The sequence below is a fragment of the Balearica regulorum genome, chromosome 7 (genome assembly GCF_011004875.1).
Source record: "Balearica regulorum gibbericeps isolate bBalReg1 chromosome 7, bBalReg1.pri, whole genome shotgun sequence".
NCBI lineage: Eukaryota > Metazoa > Chordata > Aves > Gruiformes > Gruidae > Balearica > Balearica regulorum.
In genome coordinates this window covers 3,666,027-3,690,463 of record NC_046190.1, presented here as the reverse complement: position 1 = coordinate 3,690,463, position 24,437 = coordinate 3,666,027, and the positions used below count along the sequence as shown (strand labels likewise).

The following is a 24,437-nucleotide window of genomic DNA, read 5'->3' as shown; positions in this document are numbered from 1 at the left end:
ATTTTGCACATAGTGTTTTTATTTATATTTTTCCAATATATGATAGTTCAGTCTAAAATCACTGAATAATACATCTTTGTTCAGTGGGAGTTTGGGGAAATTTTTCATTTTCTTTGTTGTCATTGTTAGTTTTCTGTTCTTCCTTCATAGTTGAAGCAGGTGACAAGTGATTGATCACTTCCTGCAGAATATCCTTACTTTCACTAGGAGGAAGATTGCTAAAATAATACTGAGGTACCAGCTCCACGAATCTGGTGAGGAAATAAGAAAAAAACATTATTTTTTTAGTTGAATTTTGAAGTGTTTGAATAGCTATTTCCAGGCTTGTACAAAAGACACCAGCACCATGCTGATGCATACAGCTACAAAGTTGGTATTTCAACTCAAAACCAAAATGCTCTGTAACATGCAGTAGCAGTTTGTACGTGCAGTAGACCTGCACTTAATGTACTCAGTCTACACTTCAGGTGATTGTCGTTCAGTTCTCAATGCTGCAGATTGCATTAAATAGTAAGGTTTCTGGATTTGAACGTATTTTTGGTTCAATAAAATTATGAAAAAAGCTTTCTTTGAAAATAGAAAAGAAAGGACAGTGAAATGTGTATTCTCGGCATAAAGAGGTTTTTGCAGAAGGAAGACTGTAGTCTTTTCTTGAATCCATAAATAGTTGATATGGGAAGATTTAGCTGGCTGGGTACATAAAACATACTGAGAGAAAGATTTGCTGGAAAATAGCTTTTCAGGGAACAAAGACATTTCCAGCTAGATTAATCTATGAGTACACTGCTGTGCTAACTCTTCCTTGATTTTTTTTTTTCCCCCCGTATCTTTTACCTTGTAAGAAACTTTTGTTACTTGTAAGGTGTTTTTTCATTGGCTGAGCTGATTACAGTCACAGTGACAGACATTGAGACCCACTTCAGTTTCTGAACAGATCTGCACACCTTAGGAAATACAAAAGGCTGACTTAAATGATGTTTTGTTTTGCATGAAAAGAATAGTAAAGGTGTGAGATCACAGTTCTTGCCTTTATTAATAGTTCTGAGCTCTAATGCAGTGAGTGATGTGAATGAAAGTGTGTAGCTTTGCTTGATGCCTTCACAGTGACAAAATTATACTGGCAACAAAGTAGTAAAATTTATTCCACATGTATTCACTAGTGAATATAAAAAGTGTGAAAAACAACAATTTCTTCACCCTTCCAGTGATGCCTACTCCTCTTGCTTGACTAGGTATGAAAATTATCGTTTTCTGTTATGCCTATTATATACCTTATATCTAGAGTGAGTCAGTTATGCTTGGAATGATTTCTCAACAGAACCAGATAAAGGAAAAGGAGATGATGACTGGAGTTGACTTCTCCAAGCATTGCTGTCAATGTACGCACATATCCTTACCCTGTCTGTGACTTAGGTTACACTTTTGTGGTAGAGGTATGAGTGAAGAAACAGTTTCATCATTGTTAACTTACAGGTCGGGTGATATCTCGGAGACGACTCTGATGGAATTGTCTTCTGATATACTAAACTCATGGAATAAAACCCACTCAGGAATCTTTCTGGTGTTATAATATGATGAGAAAGGATGAAGCTGGGCCACTTGTCTGTGTGTTAACATTAAGTAGTTACCTGAGCCATCTACATCACGAGCAATCTAAAAAAAAAAAAAAAATGCAGAGTTATCCATTACTTAATTGAATGTTCAAGATGCATAGATCAGTGTTTGCCTATTATATTAAAACCAGGAATTAAACTTGTATTCACATACTTTCAGCTGGAAAGCCTAAACCTCTTCCCAAATTTCTGTAGGAAAGCTAGGGACTGGATACTATGAAATGAGTTAAAGAAAATGTCGATCTGTATATTTGAGAGGAAACTGTCTGCAAGAAATGAGGACGAGCTTATACAGTAAGTATCTGAACTTGGCTTTGAAGGGTCTGTGTGAAAACAAAGAATTGTAAGACTTTAAAATACAACGTGTGGCCGGGCACTTGAAGTAGTGTAGTCTGGAGGGGTCATTCTTACATTTAGGTGGAGCATAGCGATGTGAAGGAAAGCGTGTTTTCAAGTGGGAATAAAACAATCTGATTTATGTTTACAGTTAGAGTACCTCATTTCGTTGAGATGAAGAAAGTGGTATATTATGTATACCTGAACTTTTAACAAGTCAATTCTCTGTTTCCAAGGTGTATTCACAAAAACATCTTCAAAAAAGAAATGAGGTCTGAGAGACTATTACAAGTTAAAGAGTTTTATGAGTAAAAGAGCTCTTTGAGTGAAAGGCATATTGACAGTTTTCCTCTTGCAGTGACGTGTGTGGACTTCATGCTGTGACAGCGGCACCTCAGAGAGAGGATTGAAGTTGGCAGAAGTGTTTGTCTGATACACTGACAAAAAAAAAAGCCATTTATCATTTCTGATGATCAAAACCTTTCACTACCTAACTTAAGTTCTCCGGAAGCATTCTATATAAATTAACAATTCAGTGAGATGAAACCACAATATTTTTCCTTACGTGCATAAAGTAACCAGATAAGAGAGATTTCTTAATGCTTAGTATATTTTCTTTTGATCCAAAGTCCGGTTCTGAAATAGGAAGTTCAATACGCTTCATAATCTCTACTAGTTCCGCTCTGATAATTTCTGCCATCCTCAGTGCAGAACAGCTTAGAAAATAATCACGACACCATTTCTCATTACTGTAGTCTGTGGAGGAAAAAACAGTATTTTGGCTTAAAGCAAAGTCTTACTGATAGGTACTATCCACAGATACTGCTCTGTAAAATGCTTTTGACTGGTGCAATAGATTAAAAACATTTTGGAGCAAGTAGCTGTGTCAGAGCTGTCCAAAATTCTGATAACAAGAACCATACGGACAACTTAGGCTCCTTGCTCGTAAAGTGAGTGGGCAATACTTGATATCCTCATTTAGTTTTATGGAATTTTAGCTGTATTTTTCTGAATAAAAATACTCAAAATCCCTTATTTGGTCTGTAAAAAGTAATGGCTTCAAATAGAAAGAGTAGCAACTCTATTTTTTAGGCTTTCTGGGTTCAGGCCAGGATGTGGAGCTGAAATCATGTTTGCAGTGCTGGTGATGGTCCTGCATGCTGGTAAAGGACAGGTTCTCTTGGACCTCTCTTCAGTATTCAGCATGACTGAATGTGAAACAATCCTACTGTCCTGTCCTAAGTTTTTGCTTGTTATATGCAGACCTATCACTCCAGTGTCTGAGTACTGGACTCGGGCTAAACAAACCCGAGAAGATGTTTGAGCACAGGAAAATGCTGTGAAAAGCTTCTGCGGGCTGTGCAGTCCCCTGGCCTTTATCTGGTTTCCTGTAAATCTGAACTTTACTATTTTCAATTTTTTTCCCTTAAACTTCCCTTTTAGTTGACAGCTATCAGAAAACCACCAGAATTGTTAGGCTGCTGGGGGAATCAAGTCCCTCCTCAGCAGTGTTTTATGTCATTTCACATCTTAAACCTGGATTGTGTGCTTTTTCAGGAGGAACCATCTTTCTGGTTTGGTACAGTATCACTTCAAATTACAATTGTAGTAGTGCCTATGTATCCTTGTTGGATGAGATATGCTGTCCTAGATCACTGTCAATTAGTTAATAAACTAAAACTAATATTTGTTTGTAATGGCAACTATCTTAGGTTTCTCTTCCCTCTGCAAATTAGCAATTCTAGAAAGAATCATTCAAAAAGGGTTTATGAACTAAATGTTTGTTTGGTTTTTTTTCAAAATTGGTTACAATGTGCTTCATTTTGGCTGGTATGGGTACACTTACATTGGCTTGCAGAGTTTGCACTGGCTTCCTTGAAGGCGTTGAAGACATTGATAAGGGTAAAGTGATCTCCTGCAGGGTGTGAGAATTTTCGCCAGCAAGTGAGAGCAATCTCTTCTGTGCCAGGAGGTGCGTGTAAGAAGCAATTAGGAGCTTAGAAAAAAATCAAGCCAGTGGTTATTAAGACACGTAGCCGCATGCACAAGTAGTAACTCCACTGATACATTTTCTTCTTTTCCTTTCTCAGTTTCCTTTAATCTTCACTGTTGGATTGCAGCTGAAGAACTAAATCTATTGCATTCACTAAGGTTTTATTTATATGTTCTTTCAGTCTCTTTTTAGTTAATTTGTGCTGTAAACACAAAAGAAAGGGAGCAGCTTTCTCCTAGACTGATGCCAGAACTGCTTCGTAATGATCCAATTTATCTGGGATCCAAGCATATGGTTTCTTTAATATAGAAAGAAACTAGATCTATGGATGTAATGCCTTGATTTGCTCCTGCATGTTGACATTTGTGCCTTCCAGTGCATTTTACTTCCATTGTGGTACCGTGCTACATAATTTTGTCTTTTGAGATAGTTGTGTTTTTTAAAACTAAAGTGTGCTTCTACTCAACGGTTTACATTTGATATATGTACTTAAAAATTTTATTACATGTTTAGGCCCAGTATTAAAAAAATCAAGCCAGCTTGGGCATAAACCCAAGTTGTTCTATAAGAAGAACTAATGTAGCTTGGTGTCCTGTGGGTTCGTGTCCTCGCTGCCTAAGACTCCTCACAATTTCTGGGCCTAGGATATTCCCTCTGGGCAGAGCACAATAATGCTATGCCAAAACATTTCCTACAGGCAAGGTTAAGCTGTGGCTGTTGAGCAGTAGATAGCTCTCAAGCGTTGATCCTGTACTAGGATTATGCCGTAAAACCAGTAGTGTAGTGCTATATAGTTAGGAGGCTGTAGTGGAAAGAAGTGAGACAGCTAAATATTGCTGAATCCAACATCACTGTGTAATTCTGAGACGTGAAAGAACCTGAGTCTAGCCCTGTCCTGTACTATCTGGTGGGATTCTGAGAAGTCATCGTTGTTATTTGCTATTTGAACAACTTCTGGAATCACCCCCTCTCAGTTATCCTAAAATCTGATTTTGTGCATCTTTGATGTATTAAGATTTCAATAGCAGCTTTTACAGAATGAATAGGTTTAAAATATCGGGGGGTTATGTGTTGGTTTGAAAGCTCTGTCACATCAAATGAAAGAAGATCTATAGTTAACAACCTTCTAATATAAATGTTCTTGCTCCAGACTTCACGTGTCCAGTGTTTGGGGCCAGCTGGTTTGTCTCACGGTGCCATGTATGAGCAGAGTGATCCATCAGGACAGAACGGTATGGATACTTAAGGTTATATTAGTTTTATAAAACATTTAAAGTTTTAAAGAAACAAGATCACCAAGTAAGTCTTTGTAGGTCAACAGTTCAATATCGTTTGTAATTAGAACTTCCCCTAATTTGCTGCTTCAGTGTGTAACAAATGTACGTGAATATGAGATAAGGAAGTTCATTTTGAAGGGATGTTCTGTGTATGCTTTCTGACAAAAGGTTGGCAGTTAATGGGGCATTTGAAGCATGGAATTGGAGTGCTACTTATGAATTCATTACTTGTGTTTCATTGCATGCTTAAAGACTTAAACAGCCAAAGATATTCATTTACTTGAAATAAGTGGGATGTGAATAACAAAAGTTTGCCTTTGGGTTGCCCTTGTGAATAGACTTTGAAAGAGTCTACGTGGATTTGGCAGGTGGCACAAGCCATGCAGTAAGACATTATTTATGGGTACCTGTTACCATGGCCGCAATGGTGAGCATTTCATCAACACACTCAAATTCACACGAAGCCAGAATTGACTTTGACAGTTGTGGATCCAGGGGAAATTCTGACATAATAATTCCAAATTCAGAAAGGTTTCCATCATTATCCAGGGCTGCTAGATAATCAAGATCTTCCAAAGCCTGCATCAGGCTTTCAGGAGCTAATAAAAAGGAAAGATAATTCAAATCCTTGAGAATAGCTACATATAAATGAATGCTTGAATTCTCAGTATAATATTTCGGTTGTATATTTCCTATGTGAAAATTATAGAAGTCAGCTTCTGTCATTTGACAACAGGTAAGAAGAAAAAGTACTAAATGAGATGAATGGAAGGCTGAGAATGTTCTGGAGGAAGAAAACAAGGGGTGACAATTACAGGGCTGCAAATAACTTTGTTGATCTTTTTTCTGTCAGAGCAGTTTTTGTCAAGTCACAACACAGTGAGTGCTGAATAGTGTTTTGTATCCAGATTATGTCAAAAACTCTTTGCACTATTGGCAGTCTTCAGGTATGTTTTATGTGTGTGTTTGTTCTTTTTAAAGAGGTGGTCAAAGATAGTGAGCTCTAGGAAAGAGGATTATAACCAAAAGACAAGCATTTACAGAAGTTGTATCTGTCTTACTGTTCTTGCAGGTATTTGGAATTCTCTTGGTTGCCTTTTAAAATTATTATTATTTTTTCACGTAGTTTCTCATGATGTCAGTAGAAAAATGGGAGCATAATAAAAGAAAATGTCTCCCTAGCAATTGGCTGTACTTTCTCACTGAACAAAATTAAATATTTACTTTTCCCTTATTGTAGGTTATAACTTCCTTACAACCTCCATAGGTAGAAGTGAGAACAGTGAGGCAGAAAAAAATAAGGAGTGAATATAGGAAAATAGTTAGGTAGACTGAGAGACTAATTTGGGAAAAATGTAGGAAATAAGTGAGTTTGGGCTGGATGGGAGTAAATAATAAAGGAGTTTGACAAAGACTCTCCTTTCTCATTAAGTATCTCACTGAATCTCTCCTTTACTATTTTTTTTCACTATTTTTCTCTTGGTTTTCTGCCTCTGAGGCAGTGGAAGACGGAATGAGCTTACGTATACCCTAGCTGTTTTACTCTTATTGACTGCTTTTGCTTTTGGTAGATGGTGCCAGAAGAATGTGAAGCACTATTCTGATATTTTTTTCAGATTTTGAAAAAATTAGTCTTAAGTGTTTTCTCAGCGACACTTTGTCCTGCTGAAAGAATAGTGTAATGAATTCAGACCCTCACAGTTGCAGTGATAAGAAAACATGTCTGAAAGGGTGGGATTAGCCAAATCAGTACTTAAAGTGAGAACTTGAGCAGGTCTGTAGGAAATCTGCTGTTCATGAAAGTAGGTTCCTTTGGCAAAAGAAGCATAGAAGAGCTTTATGTGCAACCGTGGTGGCTACAGTTCTGGGGCTAGAGAGAGTGAACCTGAAAGCTGAGTAGACTTTGTCAAGCCTATGCTCTCCAAAAAAGAGTTGCTAGAGCATGAAAGACACTGGTGGAAACTTGGAAACTCGAAGTGTGAAAGCACTTTCCTCCCAGCTCTTTTCAAAGGTAGATTTCTGTTCCAGGTGTTATTGTAATGGTCAATATCTTTTATGAGTGCCAGTTATTTTAAATTTATAACTGCTCTCCTGTCACTGCAGCAACTTTCTCCTTATTCCAGTTTAAAGAACTGTTTGGTATTTTCTCTCTGTTTTATGGATAACAAGTTAAATTCTAGTCCCATTGAAGTTGGTGGCAAAAATTCCACTGCAGCAGGACTTGGCCTTGTACCCAGCACTGGGAAACTGATGACTGCACTGGCAATTTTTCAGGTTTCTGTGGGCTGCTGTTGGTTTGCATATGTAAAACATTTTTTTTTACATTTTTTTAATGTAAAAAAAATTCTCTAAATAAAAAACCCAACCAAAACACAACCACAGCTACCCACACAGGCAGGGTGTGTATTTGTTCTTGTATCTTCATTAGGACATGACTAGAAATAATTTCTTACTTGAATTAATTACGAAGGGGAACCTATCTTTGGCAGGCTACTTCTGCATCATGAAGATTAAAAGCGAAGAAAGCCTGTAAGGAGCTGGTAGGTCACGTTTCGTCATAACACCTCACTTCAGGCACCCTATCTTCCTGCAAGAAAATCTCGAGTTTGGGCTTTTACTTTGTTGGCATTGTTAGTTTATTGCCATCACTCTGTAATTAACTAGTTATAATGAAGTAGAGAAAAAAGTAAAATGGGAAGCAAACAAACACTTGTTTTTAACCCTTTTCTGTTACTAATGTCTGAAGGGAAAAAATAGTTTATTAATTCCTCCTACATGAGCTTTTACAGAACTACTCCAGCACGTAAATCTGTTAGCGTTGTGGCTTTACTTAATTGTAAAACACTTACTATACTACTAGCTTTCAGAGGAATTCTCTTAGGATTCTATAAATTCCTGTTTAAACTGTGGACCTGTTTCATTTCAGTATTAGAGTTCATATCTCTGCCTGTAAAACACAAGGGGTTTCTGTCTAGAGAGAACATTTGTTATCAGCCATATGAGGTTTAATGGGATAAAAGATGAGCCCTTGCAAAAGCTAAAGCAACTGAGAAGAAAATACTTAGGAAGTTTAAAGAAATTAAAAGTAACAGCTGATGAAGAATAAGAGTCAGTGACAGTAAATAGATAACAGTGATAGAAAATACAAGGAGAGTAAAATGGTCATTCAGACAGATAGTAATTACTAGGAAATCACGGAAAGCTAATTTCCAGAAATCAACAAAGTAGTTTGTGCTAGAACTTACAAAATACATGATTGTATGGCAGCCAATTTCCATCCCCGGATAACATCAGTAATTTGCATTTTTATGCCCTAGAGTTAGTTGCCTTGAGATTTATAAGCACAAATTACTTCCCTATTTTGCTATGAGTGTTACATAGAGAAAAAAAAAAAAGGACTCCTGGAGTTTTATTGTGTTAGAAAGGACAAGATGGTAAAGGTAGATTAAGCATGTGAAGGAATCTGAAATTTAAAAAAGTTACAGAATAGGGCTTTCAGATATGGGTCTGCATTCTGAGGCACAAACTCAATCAAAAGCCATTGTAAGAACAGCAAATGCTCATTTGAGAGTTCTTTGTGATATGGTTCCTATTTAAATACAAACTATGATAAAACAAAAGTAGTGTAAATGTTTAGATATGGAAAGCTCTTCTTTAAAGAACAGAAATCTGCGTTGTCTTATAATGGTTTCTAGCGAGCGTCATTATTTTTAGGGCTGCTTGCCAACGCCAGCTACTGCTGCCATCGAGCAAACCGCAAGTTTGTGACTCAACCGCTGCTTTCACAGGAGCAAAATTAAAGAGAAGCTCTCGAGATGCGTCCTGTGCTTTCAACAAGAAACTGTCACATCCCTGGAAACTGAAAAGGTATTTCCTTATCTGATATTTTCTTACCCTTGCCTGTGTTCTTTGGCTACTTAAGACTGGGTTGCTCAGGACTTGTCTTGGGAAATCTGACCAGTTTTATATAAATACAGATCCTACTCTTGATCATAGTTAGGCTTAATAAAGCAAATATGTAACTAATTGTTAATGCTGAAATAATTTATCTGAGGGTTTCAAGCTGACTTAAAATTATATTCTTCATTTCACAGGTTTTTTATAACTTTGACATGAACAGAATAAGTTATGTTTCTAAAGGTGGCTGCACATTTAATCTTTCAGTATCACATCCTACATGGCTGAAATTGAAGTGCTTACTGTGTGATAAAATAAATACAAAAGTATAATTCTTTTTATATAAGGAAGCAAGTGATACAGCGATTTGCCAAAAATTCTGTAATATTCACTTATTAGATATCAGAATGAAACATAAATCTCATGATTATTAATAGTGCATTTAACTACCATATCATGCTTATCTGGAGGATCTACAGGTCCTGTGTTCTGGTCTACTCTGAAAATTCTGGCTATGTAAAATCCCTGCTCTTTGATAGACCTTTTCTTTCCATAGGAATAACTGTTACAAAGTCAGAGCTGACATGAATGTCAGGTGAAGGGACATTGTCTTTAAAGAGCTGATTCGCTGTTTGGCAAACCACAAGTTTTTCCAGGTTCTGTGAGGCTTAACAGCGTGCAGAACTGCCAGAGTAATTACTGCAGGGGGAATATTCCGGTGAATAGCACTTTCTGGTTTTGTTTTTTAACATTGCTCCTTGGATAGCAAACTGAAGATACGGAGAAATCCATTGCCAAGTTTTCTTCAAATTATGCAAAGATTTTTCCTTCTGCAAGGACAAGCTTCTGTGTGCAGGTTTTATCTTGATTCTCTTTTTTCCCCTGTAACTTCAGAGGTATGATTTTTTTATGAGGCTGTCATGCTCTGATGTCACCAATTCAATAACTGTTATTTTGAAATTATAGTTGATCATTCAAAATTACTTTTCCAAACTCACACTTTGCAGTCGTTCCATTCCCCCTTATGCTGCTTCTTCACCCCTCCAAGCTGGATGGTAATGGTCCCTACTGTGTTTTTCTGCCAGCAGACAGGGACTGACCAGTATTTTCCTACCAAAAATACACAGTTACAGCCACACACCAGGGGTAGCACTGACGTTCAGTGCAGTTGGTTTTCTATCTGCTTTGTGTCATCCTCAAAGCACGCACATGAAAGAATCAACAAGTGAACTTAAGACAATAAATCTTAAGGTAAATAATCTGAGTTTCCATCTTTGACAGTCTGCTTCTAATGAAGAAATGCGCAAACAAATTTTATTTCTGAAACAATTTGAAAATATATGCATTTATACAAGTCTTGTTATTATGGATATTCTAGAAATCCATTCCCAGTGGGGTTATAATAGTGTAGTTCTCAAATGTCATGGTATCTATGACCATCAACAAATATTTTAATCTGAAAATTGTTTATGGTAATTCTGCACAAATGCAGAATCTGCAAACTGCTTTCACCTTGATTTCTTATGGAAATTTTACATGGCTTCATCTTTATACTGATTTGCATAGTTTAAATAAGGATTTTCTAGTGATTTACAAAAATACATAATGTTGCTGCAATCTGTGGGAAAGTTCTTGCTTCCCGTTATATAACACAGAAAAGATCTAGCTGATTAACTGATAAAAATTTAAAGACATCCCTGTTATAGTGGCACAAGAATTCAAATAATGCACTTCAGAACTGCAGTGCCAAAAACATTTTCATATGGCTCATGAATTCTAAAAAGGGTAGCAAGTCTGCTGCATTTGCTCATCTCGATTATAGTGTGAATTAAACGCAGCAGCTGTAAGCCTGACATGTTTGTTGCTTTCATAATGCAGTAATGAGTCAGAGTTAATCCAGGCTTTTATTTTTCCTCAAAGAGCAGCAGAAAAAAAAACACTTGTGCATATTGTTGTTGAGCAGAAATAAAATGTTTTACTGATGTAATTTTTGTTTCTTTACTTATCTGCTGTATGTTCTCTGCTTCACGTACAGGGAACGGACTGTGTGAAGTACTTCTCTTTGAATTCTTGCTATGAGTTTTGGTGTACTTTTGATTTGCTTGTTCAGCAGTTCATCTGTCATCTCAGGGAAAACATTATTTTGTTTAGGAGAAATTCACCTTGGATTAAAAAACCCCAAAGTCTCCATCTGATTCAGTTGCAAAGAACATTTGAGAATGCTAGCTGGACAGAAACGGTGCGTAGGAAAACCTGTGACGTGTTTGGCACATGGGAGATGCTGCAATGTGTTTAGTCCCTTTACTCAAAGGAGATGAAGAGACATGGAATAGCCAAGCCCAGGACAAACTGTGCTGGGGAGAAATAGAAAGGCAGTTATGGTTTTAGTATCTGTGTATTCTGAACAGCACTTGATTTGGCCAGGTCAGATGAGGGCAGACAGAAATACTGCCATGCCTTTTTGTTTGCTTGTGTTGTTTTTTATTCCAGTTGATCTTGTGCCTGCAGTACATAATCCAGAAAGATGTAACATCTATTTGACCTTATGACTAGCAACGAAAAAGCTTTAGGGCTACCTTTTAATTTGGTACAAGAGGTATTTGGAGCTGGGCATCAAGGACTCCGTTGTGTGGCTTCAGACTCAGTCTCTGCTTCTGCTGGAGGATGTCGTGTTTCTTTAGCCACCGGAGACCTGCGTGGCATCGAGTGTGCACAGCAGGTTGGGACTGTCTCAGCACAGAATGAGAAAACTTGGACTTTCACAGGCCAAAATCATTGACCCAAAGCTCTCGGGAGGATGAAGGGCCCAAAAGAAGGTTTTCTGTGCTTGAAAGCTTGACATCTGTTTTGAATTCTGTCTGTTGGTCTAATAAAATAACTAACTCCCCTTACAAATTTGCTTACTTCAGTATTCCTGTTTCTTTCAGACAAACGTATTTCACGCCAGGTATTTCACACTGTCTGTATTCTGATAGTGTGAGCTTTATAGTCATCTCTGGAGTATTGTGGTTGGGATATAACTTAAGTGTTAGGAGGAAAGAGGTTCATTGCCTGCTTAGAAGTGGGAAGAAGAAAACCCCAGGGCAAGGAAAGCCAACGTGTGATCTATCCTAGGATAAAGGAAGGGTTGTACCAGAAAATTAAAGCAAAGTTTCAAATGTTTCATTATCTGGGGCCTTACGATGGGAAGGGGACCAGGAAATTGTGCAGACTTTCTCATCTCCTTTCAGCAGACCCCCTACAGTGTTTGTGGGATTTTTTTCTTTGTTCAAACAGTTTTTCTAACATTCCTCACACTGTTTCAGTAATTTCTCAAACTTTTCAATACCTTGACCTCGCACTTTTGATCTAGTTAGCAAAAACTTTTTCCTGTTTGATGCCCTTCCAAGTAAAGCTGATACATTCAAGTGCCTTTATAATTTTGTATACATCAGCAAGATGCTTGCTTCAGCTGCATTATCTCAAAAATCCAGACAAAACTTAGAATTCCGACATCTGTGAAATCCTTAAATGCCTCTAGCATTTCATTCTCTATGAATACCATCTCCATTGTGCCTTTAAAGCCAAAAATACTGAATGCTTTTCCTAATCTAACTTTACTAATTTGTTCCACAGTTCAAGAAAAACTTTCTTCATATCCAGTAAAAGCACTAATACATTTTAGAATCATTTTTTTTAATAAAATGCTTTCTAAATTTGAGTGGAATCCAACTGACCATTTTCCATGACAGTTTCCTAGATTCAGCGCAGGAGGTGACACTCACAAGGCCAAAATACTCTGATTCTCATCAGTCTTGAATTAGTTACCACTCAGACTGGCAAAGTTTTTTCACATTTTTTTAGGCGTGTTTCTGCCAAACAGGCAGACAAGGGAAAAATAGAATAAATTCTACTTGAAAATTCCACTTACAATCCATCACAACATCCAACAGTGGGAATTAAACTCTTTAATACTAATTAATTATGGTGCACAACAAATAGAAGACAAGCGGTCGTTCTAATTTTGTGTATTTGCATGAGGAAAGGGAAGATAATATAAGAATTCTTCCTATTTGCACTGGAAAATTATCATAAAAGAAGCTAGCAATAGGTCACGTGACCCCAAACCAGTGAAATCAGTGCTATTTCCCTCACTTTAACTGGCTTCAAATCAACAGCAGAATGTGCAGTGGTACTTGGGTTTTGTTGTAGGTCAGAACAGAGAAGAATATCCTTCTACAGAAAAAGCCCTAAAATAGGAACTCAGGAAAAAAAATAAAATAAAAAAGCAACCGCTTTCTTCACGCTCTCACCTCAAAATGCAGAGTATTCCCTGTCTAATATTGAAAGTTTATTCGGGTTTATTTTATAAATAATATTGTCCTTAAGGAACAGCTTATTGTAAATTTGAGGTAAGAGATGCTGGATGATAAGAAGAAAGTTGATTTCCTCCAAATATATCTCCTGGGCAACAACAGTGGTTTATTTGGGTTGTAAACTTTTGATTAAAGGAATATGTTTTGTTATATATTTATACAATGCCTTGTACAATGGGACACAAATTTTCTTTGTGGGTTCCAGGAAAATAATTCAAAACCTAGGTGAGAAGATACTTGGAGTATTGATTTTTTTTTTTTTTTTCATTTCAATTCCATTCAGATACTTTATGGGTTTTTTTCAGAGCAAACAGTTTATGCATGATACCATTTTTCTAAGTGCAACTGTTGCATTGTGAACTGTTCTAGCAGGTAAGTGGTAAAAGCAGTGGTGATATTACAACCACTTCAATAAAAAAACAGTACTGTGAATAAAAGGGCAAAATTAATCTTTAAATAACTGCAGAAATAATAATAAAATATGGAAAATTGGTGCATCATTATTACCTGGCCTGCTTATGAAGTCATAGTGTCCTAAGCCTGCTATATCCATCCTCTTCAGGAAGAGAACCATGCTAGTTAGGTTGGATTCCTGTATTTTGGCTGGTACATGTGGTTTCATTTCTTTGTAAGTAAATTCTTCAGGATACAAGCAGAAAAGTTTTCCTGGAAGAGATTTCAGGAAAATTACTTTCCCCCCCCCGCCCCCCGCATCACCACATTGATTCTATTAATAATTTGAACTAATGGATTTAAATTTTGAGCTAATAATTCTACCTGATGAAGACATGCCCAGAATTTGTTTACGCATCTCTGCTTGACTTTTGCTGATAGGCTGCGTTATAACAGAGTCTGCTCTGATTCTAGGATTGTACACCTTTAAATGAAAAAGATATTAAGCATCAGATAAGTAAAGTGAAGACTGCAAAAATATTAATGGTCTGTATTGAATTTTTGTCTAGGTCATTTTACAGAAAGTGTAACGGTTTCATTTCTTTTTATACAATGTTATTTCACTAGCTTGGAAATGAGAGCAGTCAGTGCTTTGATAAATTGATAGACACGTTTTGCAATAACTCTAAGTATACTCTAAGAAAAATGTCTTTTTCTGAAGAAATGTACCTTACTAAAGCACAAAATGTATTTCTGTGGTATCATCACAAAAAGCATCAAAAAAGATTACTTATTTCTTCCAATGACAGAATCTCATCATTGTCTGATAACATTTTGTTCCATAACTCCAGATTTTTGTCTTAATACTGAAATCTGTCAATTCAGTACAGGAAACAAGGACCGTAAAAAAGATGTATAATGCCCTATTTTTTTTCTTAATTGTACTTTATTTTGATTAAACTGAGGAGCTGATTCACTCACTCTTCTGACCACCAGATGATGTCCATAAGCTTCTGTAGTATATGGCAAGACATATAACAGCTCGATAAGGCAGCTTTCTAGTCATGTCATCTGAATGGATTTTGTCTACTTTAAGCAAGGTTTTAATAAGAATGATAGAATGTGCAGGAGTCAAATTTCTTTTCTTCCAGGTAAATTTATTTTATATCCCAACTGCAAGACTTACACAGGATTTTGTTCTGCACAAAACTTTGCCTGTTCCCTCTACATTCAACTGACTTTCGGCGATATGGATTGAATGTGAGTTTGAATTGCTGAGGAATTAATATTAGAGGACTGAACTTCAGCTGTTATGACAAAATAACTGAAATAAAGGGTTAAAATTGCGTAACCAGTGGAGGTGATTTGATGGCCATCAGGACTGCGTTAGGTTTCTTCCCATCACTTTGTATTTCTGATTCACAGAAGTCTGGAAGCTTCAGATTACCGTGGAAGTGAGATTCATTTCTGTCATCCAAGGGAACTCTAGTTTCAGAAATAAGTTGAGTTTTGTATGGCCTAATTGAAAACTGCTTTTAGACTTTTCTTTGTTTGACACAGAAGTATAACAATTTTTTTTCCCTATGACTTGAGGCTGAGTTAGTTTATAACCCCCAAACGAGAACCCTTGACAGTGATGGTGTTAGACACAGTTCTTTCCAATGCAAATGAAAGGTAGTAGTAGTCCCCAAGATTTTGCCTGAACTGCTTCCAAGGCTCATCAGGATTAGTGATCCCCAATCCAAAATTTTAGGAACACTTAACTTCAATTTTGGTGATTCCATGCTGGATTATATAAAGAAACTGTATGATGTTGGGGTTTTGCCTATGACTGGAGTAATTTTTTGCTCCTGGACTAGCAAAACAAGTAGGATGGTTACAAAGCCTGTCGTAGTTACACAGCTTTCCAATTCACATAATGATTTGTTCCTACATAGTCACTCATTCTTGAGGACATCAGTTTTGTATAAATGAAAGAAAAAAGAGATACGCATTTGTAGCTGCACTAGTCCTTCCCAGGATGGGGGGGGGGAAACAAGAACTGAGAACATAGAATGAACTGGAAAAGGTCAAAGATTAATTTGATAACTGGCAGTGTTTTGAGGTACTTGGATGGAAGCACGTATCTGGAAGGAGCACCAGCAGCTTTAAAAAGAAGTGGTTCCCTGCGTGAGCATCCCTTGGCACTATGTGATCTGTAGTACTACCCTGATTATGAAGTTGTTAAACAAGGGATGAGGTTAATATACTAAACCAGGTAATCTGCCAAGAGGTAGCCAAGAACTAATTGTGTTTTGCTCTATCTATAAGATGCTGAAGAGATAATTATGACTGATAGGCCAAAACTAAGGTGAGATATAATTTGCAAATGAAATGTCATTGGTTTTGTGCCCAAATGAGTGGCAGTTTCAGCTGAGAGTGTTAATCTGGCTTTAGAAACTTTTGTTTTCTGACTACATTTAGGAAGTAATTATGTTTTCCTGCTTGGTTTTCACATGAGATGTCCATGAAAGTTATTTAAATACGTTGTTAATTTGTTAAAAATATTATAGAATCTGACTTATGAAAGAATAGAAAAGTATTAGATCCTTTAGAAACCATTTGCACCAATCTATTAGCTGCACATTCCCCTTCCCCCCACCCTGGAAAAAAGCTTATGCATAGTTCATTCTTGGCATGCTGATTTTGGTTAACTTCACTAACCTTTCTTCTTTCAATCCCGACATCAATGACAAAAGTTACATTTTTAATCCAAATCAAAGATTCTCCAAAGCTTGTGGTGAGCAGCACTTTTCTTCTATATTTTTTGCAGCATTTCTGTTTGTCTTGATTTGGCTTGGGAATTAGGTCTTGTTTTGTGGGGTATAGAGGAACTGGGATGAGTTCTCCAAGGTCAGGATTTAAATTAGACTGTTCCTGTCTGATCATTTGGTAAGCTTTTTCGATTTCCTGTAATCAGGAGAAAGATTACTTTTTTCTTTTTTTCTTATGAGTATGAAAACAAATATCAATATTTAATTTTAAAGCAACTGTTTTATTCTAAAATTAATTTTAACTATGTATCAAACTCTAACAACATTTAAATCTTACAAGATTAATAATTAAAGGGAAAAATTTAAGAGCTATGTATGAGAATTTACCGACTCTATCCACTAACTGTAGACCAGAGAAGATCTGGGCTGTTTTTTGAAATGTCTTTTTTTCCTCTGCAGTTTTCAAAATAGTCTTCTCTGGCTTTAATCATATCCAAACCACCCTCCAGGGGAAGACAGATGTGCAAAAAATATAGCATAGGAAGATCAAGGCTAAGAAATTATGAAACTGTCACTAAACTTTATGTATATAGGACATGTAGGCTGCATCCACATCAATGATTTAGTGCCAAAGGGTTTGGTGCAAATTAGTTGTATATGCAGGGCTGGTAATGCTGTAGGCGATACTCGGGTACCCCACTGGTGCGCCCAAAATGTTTTCTGTTCTGCTGGAACCAAAGTTATGCACGTGGGCGCCCTGAGTGGCGACGTTCCCTGGGAAGCAGCTCTCTACGTGAGCTGGCGAAGGTGCGATGCACGCGGCTGGAGTCAGAACAGATGAGAGCAAATCACTGCTCCAGCCCTCACGCCATCACTGGGAGGGCTGAAACGGCAGAGCCCCTGCTTGGAAACTGCTGGTATGTGCTTAGTCCGATTACAATACATAACAGGATCAAAGTCTGCAGGAACCTCCCTACTTTACCTTAATTATTATGTTTAAGAAGATATAAGTAAGGTAAAGGATTTCCTCCTTCCCAATAATCAATAAACTCTGTGAAGACTTAAAGTCAATAAAATGTCCTTAATCTGTGTTGATGGAACATCACCTTTAAAACAGTCCATGAATTCAGAGGTTGAATATAAATTGTAAAAGGGTTTTTTTTTGTTGTTTTAGTCTTTTTTTTTAAATATAATTTGTGTTGCGAACAATTTTTTAAAGGTATAAAAAAATCATTCGTAGACTTGCTCAGTTGGAAAGGGATTTTGTTGGTTTTTTTTCCAAAAGCATTTTTATTAGCAAACATTTTTGAAAATTGAAGAACCAGATTAAGTTTCTATTTGAGAGTGCCACTACATTCATAGTAGTTACAGGTTGAAAGTATTCTATACAAATTCTTATAAAGATATGACAGTGGCATCTAATAGCAAGGCTGGCACCACGACAACATATAAATCTTAATGTCCTTAGTTTATTCATATTTTTGTTCAGTTTAACAGACAGTTGAGTGCTAGGGAACAGTGAGCCATTAGCAGTATAAAACTTTAAATCACAGTTAAGCAAGAATGCGTGGGATGTGAACTGTGTGGTAACTGTTCATAATGAGTGCTGTTATTCATTGTGAGAGAGAAAACTAAGTAATCTCTTCTCAGCAAGAAAGAAATTATTTTTTTTTAGTATTGTGTGGGACTTGCTCATCAAAAAAAAAAAAAAAAAAGAAAAAATTGAGCAGAAATGAAACTTTGTTCCCAGTACTTCAAAATGGAAAGACTTTGTGTTTTCTCTCAATGTTACCTATTGTAAATATGGGAACTGATACAGAGAATTCACTAATTCATCATTTGTAAAATTTGTGTCTATGAAGTTTATTACTGATGACTAGCATTATTAAAGGTGTTACATATCCATCCCCCTTTTTACAGTGAAAAGCAGTACTACCTGGGTAGTTTATGGTAATTTATCTTTGTGTGTGAAAAGTCATTATCTCCTGGAGCTACTAAGGCAAATTAGTTGTTGTAAAGCAGATTTAATAATACAAAGTAGAAGGCTGAAGATCACTATCAGGAAATAAATAAATAATAATAATAATTTATAATAATTTCAAGTCTTAAAATGTTTATTTGATGGGAGATTGCTTTAACAGCAATAAAGTACTGTGAAATTTTTCTGAGAAGGACGTGATTGTGCAGCCCTGGTGGCAGTGAATTTAGGGCATCTCTGCTGTCTTCAGGGATTCAGAGATACCTCCAGAATAGCCAAGCCCATGCAGATTCCTGGATGATCTGTAGCACCTCCAGGGTGGCATTTGCCTCCTGCTGTTGTGTACACAAATGGTTGGGAAGTTTGCAGCCGTAAAGGAGAATGCAGATGGAAAAACCTTGTAGGCAGGTTTAAGGTAAAAACATTCATGTGAAGTAGGACATTTATGCAAACTGGATATGTGTCCATTCCTGCAAAACGGGGAATCACAAAGGGTGAGGTACCCAATGCCGGAATAGGTTGCAGTGTATTAACTCCCTGCATCTGTCGCCCTTGTCCCTCTGTGCCACCTTTGCTACTTTTTGGGTCACACAGAAGGATGAGGGCCTTTCTTTAAGCCTACAGAAAATCTGATAGCTCCTTGTAAGAGATTACGAAATTGTATTTTTATATATATATAAATACAGCATTATGTATACCATAACTTCTTTGTATGAAAAACCTGAAATGATAAAAGCTGTTTGCAGTGTCTGGTGTCTTAAATACTGGCAACAGATATTTACAGGTCATATAAAAACAGAGATGTAAATTGTTTCTTGATTAAAATCAGAAAAACTGGAATCAGTTAATAACTTACTTGTTCACATGCCAGAAAGATCACGATGTCGCCCTTCTCTTTCGTATGGTGTATCTCGAAGAGCAGTCTTAGTGCAGACAGAAAGTGGTCTTTCTGTACGTTGCAAGAATATACAACCTCTGCGTGGTGTTTGTTTTCCACTCTTATGACGGGGACGCTGCCGTAATAATTCTGCAGTTTGCTGGACATATGAGGCGCAGTGAGTACTACCAGCCTTAATTCTGGTCTTGATACCAAGACATCTTTAAGAAGGCCAAGTAATGCATCTGTTGCAACAGTTCTTTCGTGCACATCATCCAAGATGATAACGCCATAATAGTTCAGAAGAGGAGTAGACATCATTTCCCTTTGTAGCATGTCATCTGTACAGTATCTGAACATACAAACAGAAAACTCTACAAAGGTTCTGGGAGTATTCAGATTTGACCGTAAGAAACTAATTCAGGGTCTTGGGGACAGCTTGGTTCTTTCTGTTCTAACAAGAAAGATTTGATAAGAACAGAGTGTCTATTTTGTAGTCAGTATCGCAGTCTCAACTACATATTTAAATCCTCCTTTAAGCAGCTAGAAACTCAATGTAATTCAATTGAAAGGTTGAAAGGATGCTGTAGGCAAAAGAAGAAATAATTCTACCCTAAGATCATAACTTGTATTGCTTTTCATCTTCCAAACTGTCTAAGCATATTGCATGCCATAACCTATTCTTGAGCTAGGAACTAATACTTTCAGATGAGGAAAAGAAGGTGTACATGCACATTTGAGGCAGTGCCAGGACCAAGATGAGAGATTAATTCATACCGTAAGGCCCTCCTCACTTTTATCCCTATTATTCCTGCTACTGAAAGTTTTTTAAAAGGATAGTATTTTTTGCTGTGTTGCTCAGCAGGTCTTTGAAGTCTTGAACCAGGTTTTAATGTGTGAGAGGATAGGATTCATCTCTCTCTCCCATTAGGAACAGCTGCAGGAAGATGCGCTGCAGAATGAGATTTACAGAGTTCTCCGTGAAAGAGAAAGGACACATGAAAGGAAGAGCGGTTGAACTTGATTTTCAGAAGTGGTGAGTATCCTCTTCTCCACTGGAAAACTGTGGCTGGGAAAAAAAGCTTATGATCTAGATCTTATAGGTTGTGCCTGACATATTAAGGAACCAGAGAAAATAATTCTCCTAACTTTCAGAGAGGCTCAAAATCTGAATCCCTGTTTTGCTGCTGTCACCTGCCCATATTTAATACGTTAAGTGCATTTCTTATCTCTTAAAAAAATCCTCCTAAATATTTTTTCTCTTGTTACTGAATATACCATTTTCTAGCCATAATTTTGATTGCTTCTAAATTTCAGGTTTAGTTTGTGATAGATTATCCCATGTTCTCTTGCAGTAATGAACACTCCTGTACTGGCAAACAGAAAAAGTAGAACGATGTGGAGGTTTCTGAGGTGCTTCACGAAGCTTTGCACTGACAGTAACCTTGCCCACTTAAATCTCTACTACAATTTAGCACAGCATACCTCCCTCAAGCCTTTTACAGTTATTGATTGATGGCAAAATCTCCCATGCACGTGCATTTTAAAATATTATACGCAACCTTTATAAAGCAACATTGGTTTGTTTGTTTTCATACTGTACGTAAAAATCTTGCACCTATAGCAAAGTTTCCCCCACAGTTGGTTGGTTATGAGTCCTGACCACGTTAGTGGAGTGGTGCAATGGAGAGCTAAGGACTGGAGTGCTGTCAGCTGCAAACTTTCGCACTTGCAAAGAACTGTAAGCTACCTATTTGTTTGAAGGCATTAAAACCCAACACACAAACCTCAGGATAGTTTCTGTTGTACAGCAGCTTTCAAATGGGACGAAATACCCCACTTCGTGGCCGACGTTGACATCCATTTCGTCAGCTACGCGCAGGGCCAGCCACACTGCTGCCTGCCTGTGCGCCTGGGTGCATACAACTGCGCCGTGTTGATAGTGGGCAGAAAGGCAATACTCAGCACACCACTGAGGAATCTGTAAGTAAATAAGAAAACAGGTGGATTTGGTATTTAACACGTTTAGCAGAAACTAATGCAAAAGAAGTAGACAGCGTGGAAGAACTAAATCAGCCTGAGCACCTGGTGCGTACTGTCTGCCGGACTGCTGATGGATGAGCTGCGCCTGACACAGAAATTATCTGCCTTGGTAAATGTCAAGGACCTGAATGTCTTAAGTAGTCAAGAGATGGAGTGACATTGGCTGGAAGGTTTACCTGGGAATTTCTCAATTGGATTTGGCTTAGTTGGAACAGAAGGGACAGAATTGACCTCCGGGGAGCAGGTAACACTGGCAGTCTCCTGCTTAGGCACCTGCTCATTGAGCTAACAATGTTGGTGCAGTTGTCAGGGGCTTCTCACCTGGCTCAGCAGTAAACCTGCCTGTGCTACATCATATTCAGGTGCTTGACGTGGCAAACATGTCCCAGGAAGAAGAGGATTTCAAGCTGACAAATGCCAGAGTAAATGTATGTGATTTCAGATTAATTGCTCTGTAAAGAAAGCTAACTGGAACTGACCTATTCCAGAAACCTACGCAGTAGCTCTCTAGTGTATATATTTACAGTAGAAAATCGACACTAGAAAATAGTAAATGAATCTGTTATCATCCTGAGAAAGTAAAATTATATTGTAAATATTATTTTAGTGAGAGTATTAGGTTTCAAATCTCTTAATCACCATATATAAACTAGGTGCATCAGCCACATATCATTTATTTCTGTATAGTTATTTATGTTTCTAAAAATGTTTGAAAAACAGCCAGCAATGTGTTACATCTTATTAAACTTGTTTAAGGACAATTTAAAAAGCTAATATTTCTTAGCAAGTAGTTTATTATTATACGAAGTTTGTTTTGTAGAAATTACAGCCAGTAACACTGTACTCCAAAAAATATTCCAGGCACCAGCTGTGGGTCTATCCTTTTTATAAGAACACAGGAATTTCAATTAGAAGTATGGTGTCTCTAGATCAATATGTGATCTCTAGCAGTGTCCAGCATCGAAGTCTCTGGCAGATGTGAGAGGCCCTGCAACAGTGATTATCCTACAGCTTTACCTGCAGGAAAGTTTTCTCAGTCATAAACGATCATGTTTTGGCTTATAAAACTTGCTGGAAAATTCTTCTCTGCTTACTGTGGTAACAGACTTAGGTTGGTTTATATTATTACAACAGAATTTGACAGTCCGGTGGATATTTATGTGTTTAGAGTCAACTGAGATCTTGGGTTCGGTGATGTCTGTTAACACGAGTTGTGTAGAGTAATTGTGTATTCTTGGAAAAAGCATTTTCTCTTGGCTGAACTGAGAGAAGGACCATTACTTCTCCCTGAGAAACGGCCCCGATGATTTCAATCCTTCATTCCGTGAGAACGTGTTTCACCTTCTCTTATGACCTGCCTGCAAATCCACTGTATTTCTTTCCTGATATAGCACTAATCAGAACCGAAACACACTTTCCAAGTCAGAACATGCATTGAATCCAACACTGGATTCAATATGCATTGAATCCAACACGTTGCAGAGTTTACCATTTCCACTGGGCATTCAAGGTGACGATGGACAAAAAGAAGATCAAATGACAAGTTTAGTCAATATTGGGGAGGAGGAAATAAAATTCTCCAAACGAATAAAATAGTGGCCAGGCAAATATAGGTGGAACTATTTACTGACAAAATACTAAAGCAACTTGAAGTAAGTCCTAAAGTATTTTACACTTAGGGTTGGCCTCTCTGAAGATGGTGGAAATTCACCTGTAATTTCAGTAGGGAAGGATTTTAGCTGATCTATTCTGATACATAGACCGGAAAATATGTAGTTGATAGGTTTTCGAGTTGAAGTGTGGTGTTTTGGTATACAAACAAAGAAAAAATTACAGTGCACATACTGATAGATACAGGAATATTTTATACAGAATTTTTCCAAGGTTCTGTGCATAGTTGGTTTGGAATTTTAAACTACAGGAGTTAATGCATGCGTTGTTCATTCAGTGTTCAGAAAGGGCTTGATATTTTTAAAATTAGTATGTAAAAAGATGTAGTTTGAGAATTTTGTTAGTTGTTTATGACACTGTGTCAGTCACAGTCAGAAAAGTGTTATTCTTCAGTACTCAATTTACCCTGAAGCCCACAAGACTTCATCAACTAAGTAAAATGGCTCGTAACGGACAAATGTAAAGTAAGTGTCAATTGTTTGTGAATATTCGAAGAAAGGTATTTAAATGTATGTTTTTATATATATATATTTACATCTATATTTGACTGCATTAATCTTTTGTCACCTTTTGTATTTCACTTTCCCTCTCTGGCCTTAAAACCTCAGATTACAAAAGGTGGTTGCACATCTGTTTCTATGCTGAGAACTGCTAAACTCGGTACAACTATGTGTGCGTATACCCAGCTCTGAACTGCAGTGCTGAACTCTGCAGAACTGGATGTTATTATACTGCAGGACCATACAGCACGCTGCGCTGCTAACTGGAGCCAGGTACTAGTATGATATAAATCTGAATATTGATGTGCCCCATATAAATAAAGGGAACAGCAGTGAATAGTAAATTGATTGCAAAAAGTTTCTTCAGTTTTGAAAGGACATTAGTAAAATACTAATAGCAACTCTAAAAAGTGTACAATATTAAATGTTCCAAAACGCTCTAAAAATAATACAAAAACCCAACCAAGTATACTGTACTGACCTGGGAGCTCTTGCCAGTCTTAGCATCTCCTGACACAATCACAATTTGATTATGAAGCAAACTTCCCATAAAAGTGTATTTCTCTTTCCATACTGGAAGTTCTTCTCTTTCTTTCATCAGTTTATAATAACGGGAAGAGTAAGGCAAGCCATCGAAAGGATTAAGCTCTAAATCTTCTCCGCAGACTAATATTTCCTCTTCATCACCATCGCTGCAGTCAAGTAATTCTGAAAAGCAGTGGATCTCTGGAGAAAAGGTTAAAAACGCCAT

The 24,437-nt window shown here is 37.2% G+C and overlaps 2 protein-coding genes across 2 annotated transcripts in view; one reads left to right on the top strand and one right to left on the bottom strand.

Annotated features, from left to right (window-relative positions):
• Positions 1-24,437, top strand: part of BCCIP (BRCA2 and CDKN1A interacting protein) — a 147,012-nt gene that overhangs the window by 12,767 nt on the left and 109,808 nt on the right. The gene's annotated exons all lie outside the window — the stretch shown is intronic.
• DHX32 (DEAH-box helicase 32 (putative)) lies at positions 59-24,437 on the bottom strand. The gene is made up of 11 exons (XM_075757650.1): positions 24,168-24,437; positions 21,260-21,453; positions 19,452-19,824; positions 16,568-16,813; positions 14,249-14,348; positions 13,979-14,137; positions 5,627-5,818; positions 3,796-3,945; positions 2,515-2,705; positions 1,472-1,653; positions 59-251 (listed from the first exon to the last, which is right to left on the bottom strand). The coding sequence occupies exons 1-11, from the start codon at positions 24,435-24,437 to the stop codon at positions 59-61; spliced, it is 2,250 nt and encodes a 749-aa protein (XP_075613765.1).

What these genes read in the sequence shown, in the direction of transcription:
- DHX32 (XM_075757650.1), bottom strand. Translation starts at nt 24,437, where the DNA reads ATGGCGTTTTTAACCTTTTCTCCAGAGATCCACTGCTTTTCAGAATTA. An exon ending in TCGGGATTGAAAGAAGAAAG is followed by an intron (nt 14,349 to 16,567) that starts GTTAGTGAAGTT and finishes TTTCATTTAAAG; the next exon opens with GTGTACAATCCTAGAATCAG. An exon ending in CATTGCGGCCATGGTAACAG is followed by an intron (nt 3,946 to 5,626) that starts GTACCCATAAAT and finishes TTTTTTTCTAAG; the next exon opens with CTCCTAATTGCTTCTTACAC.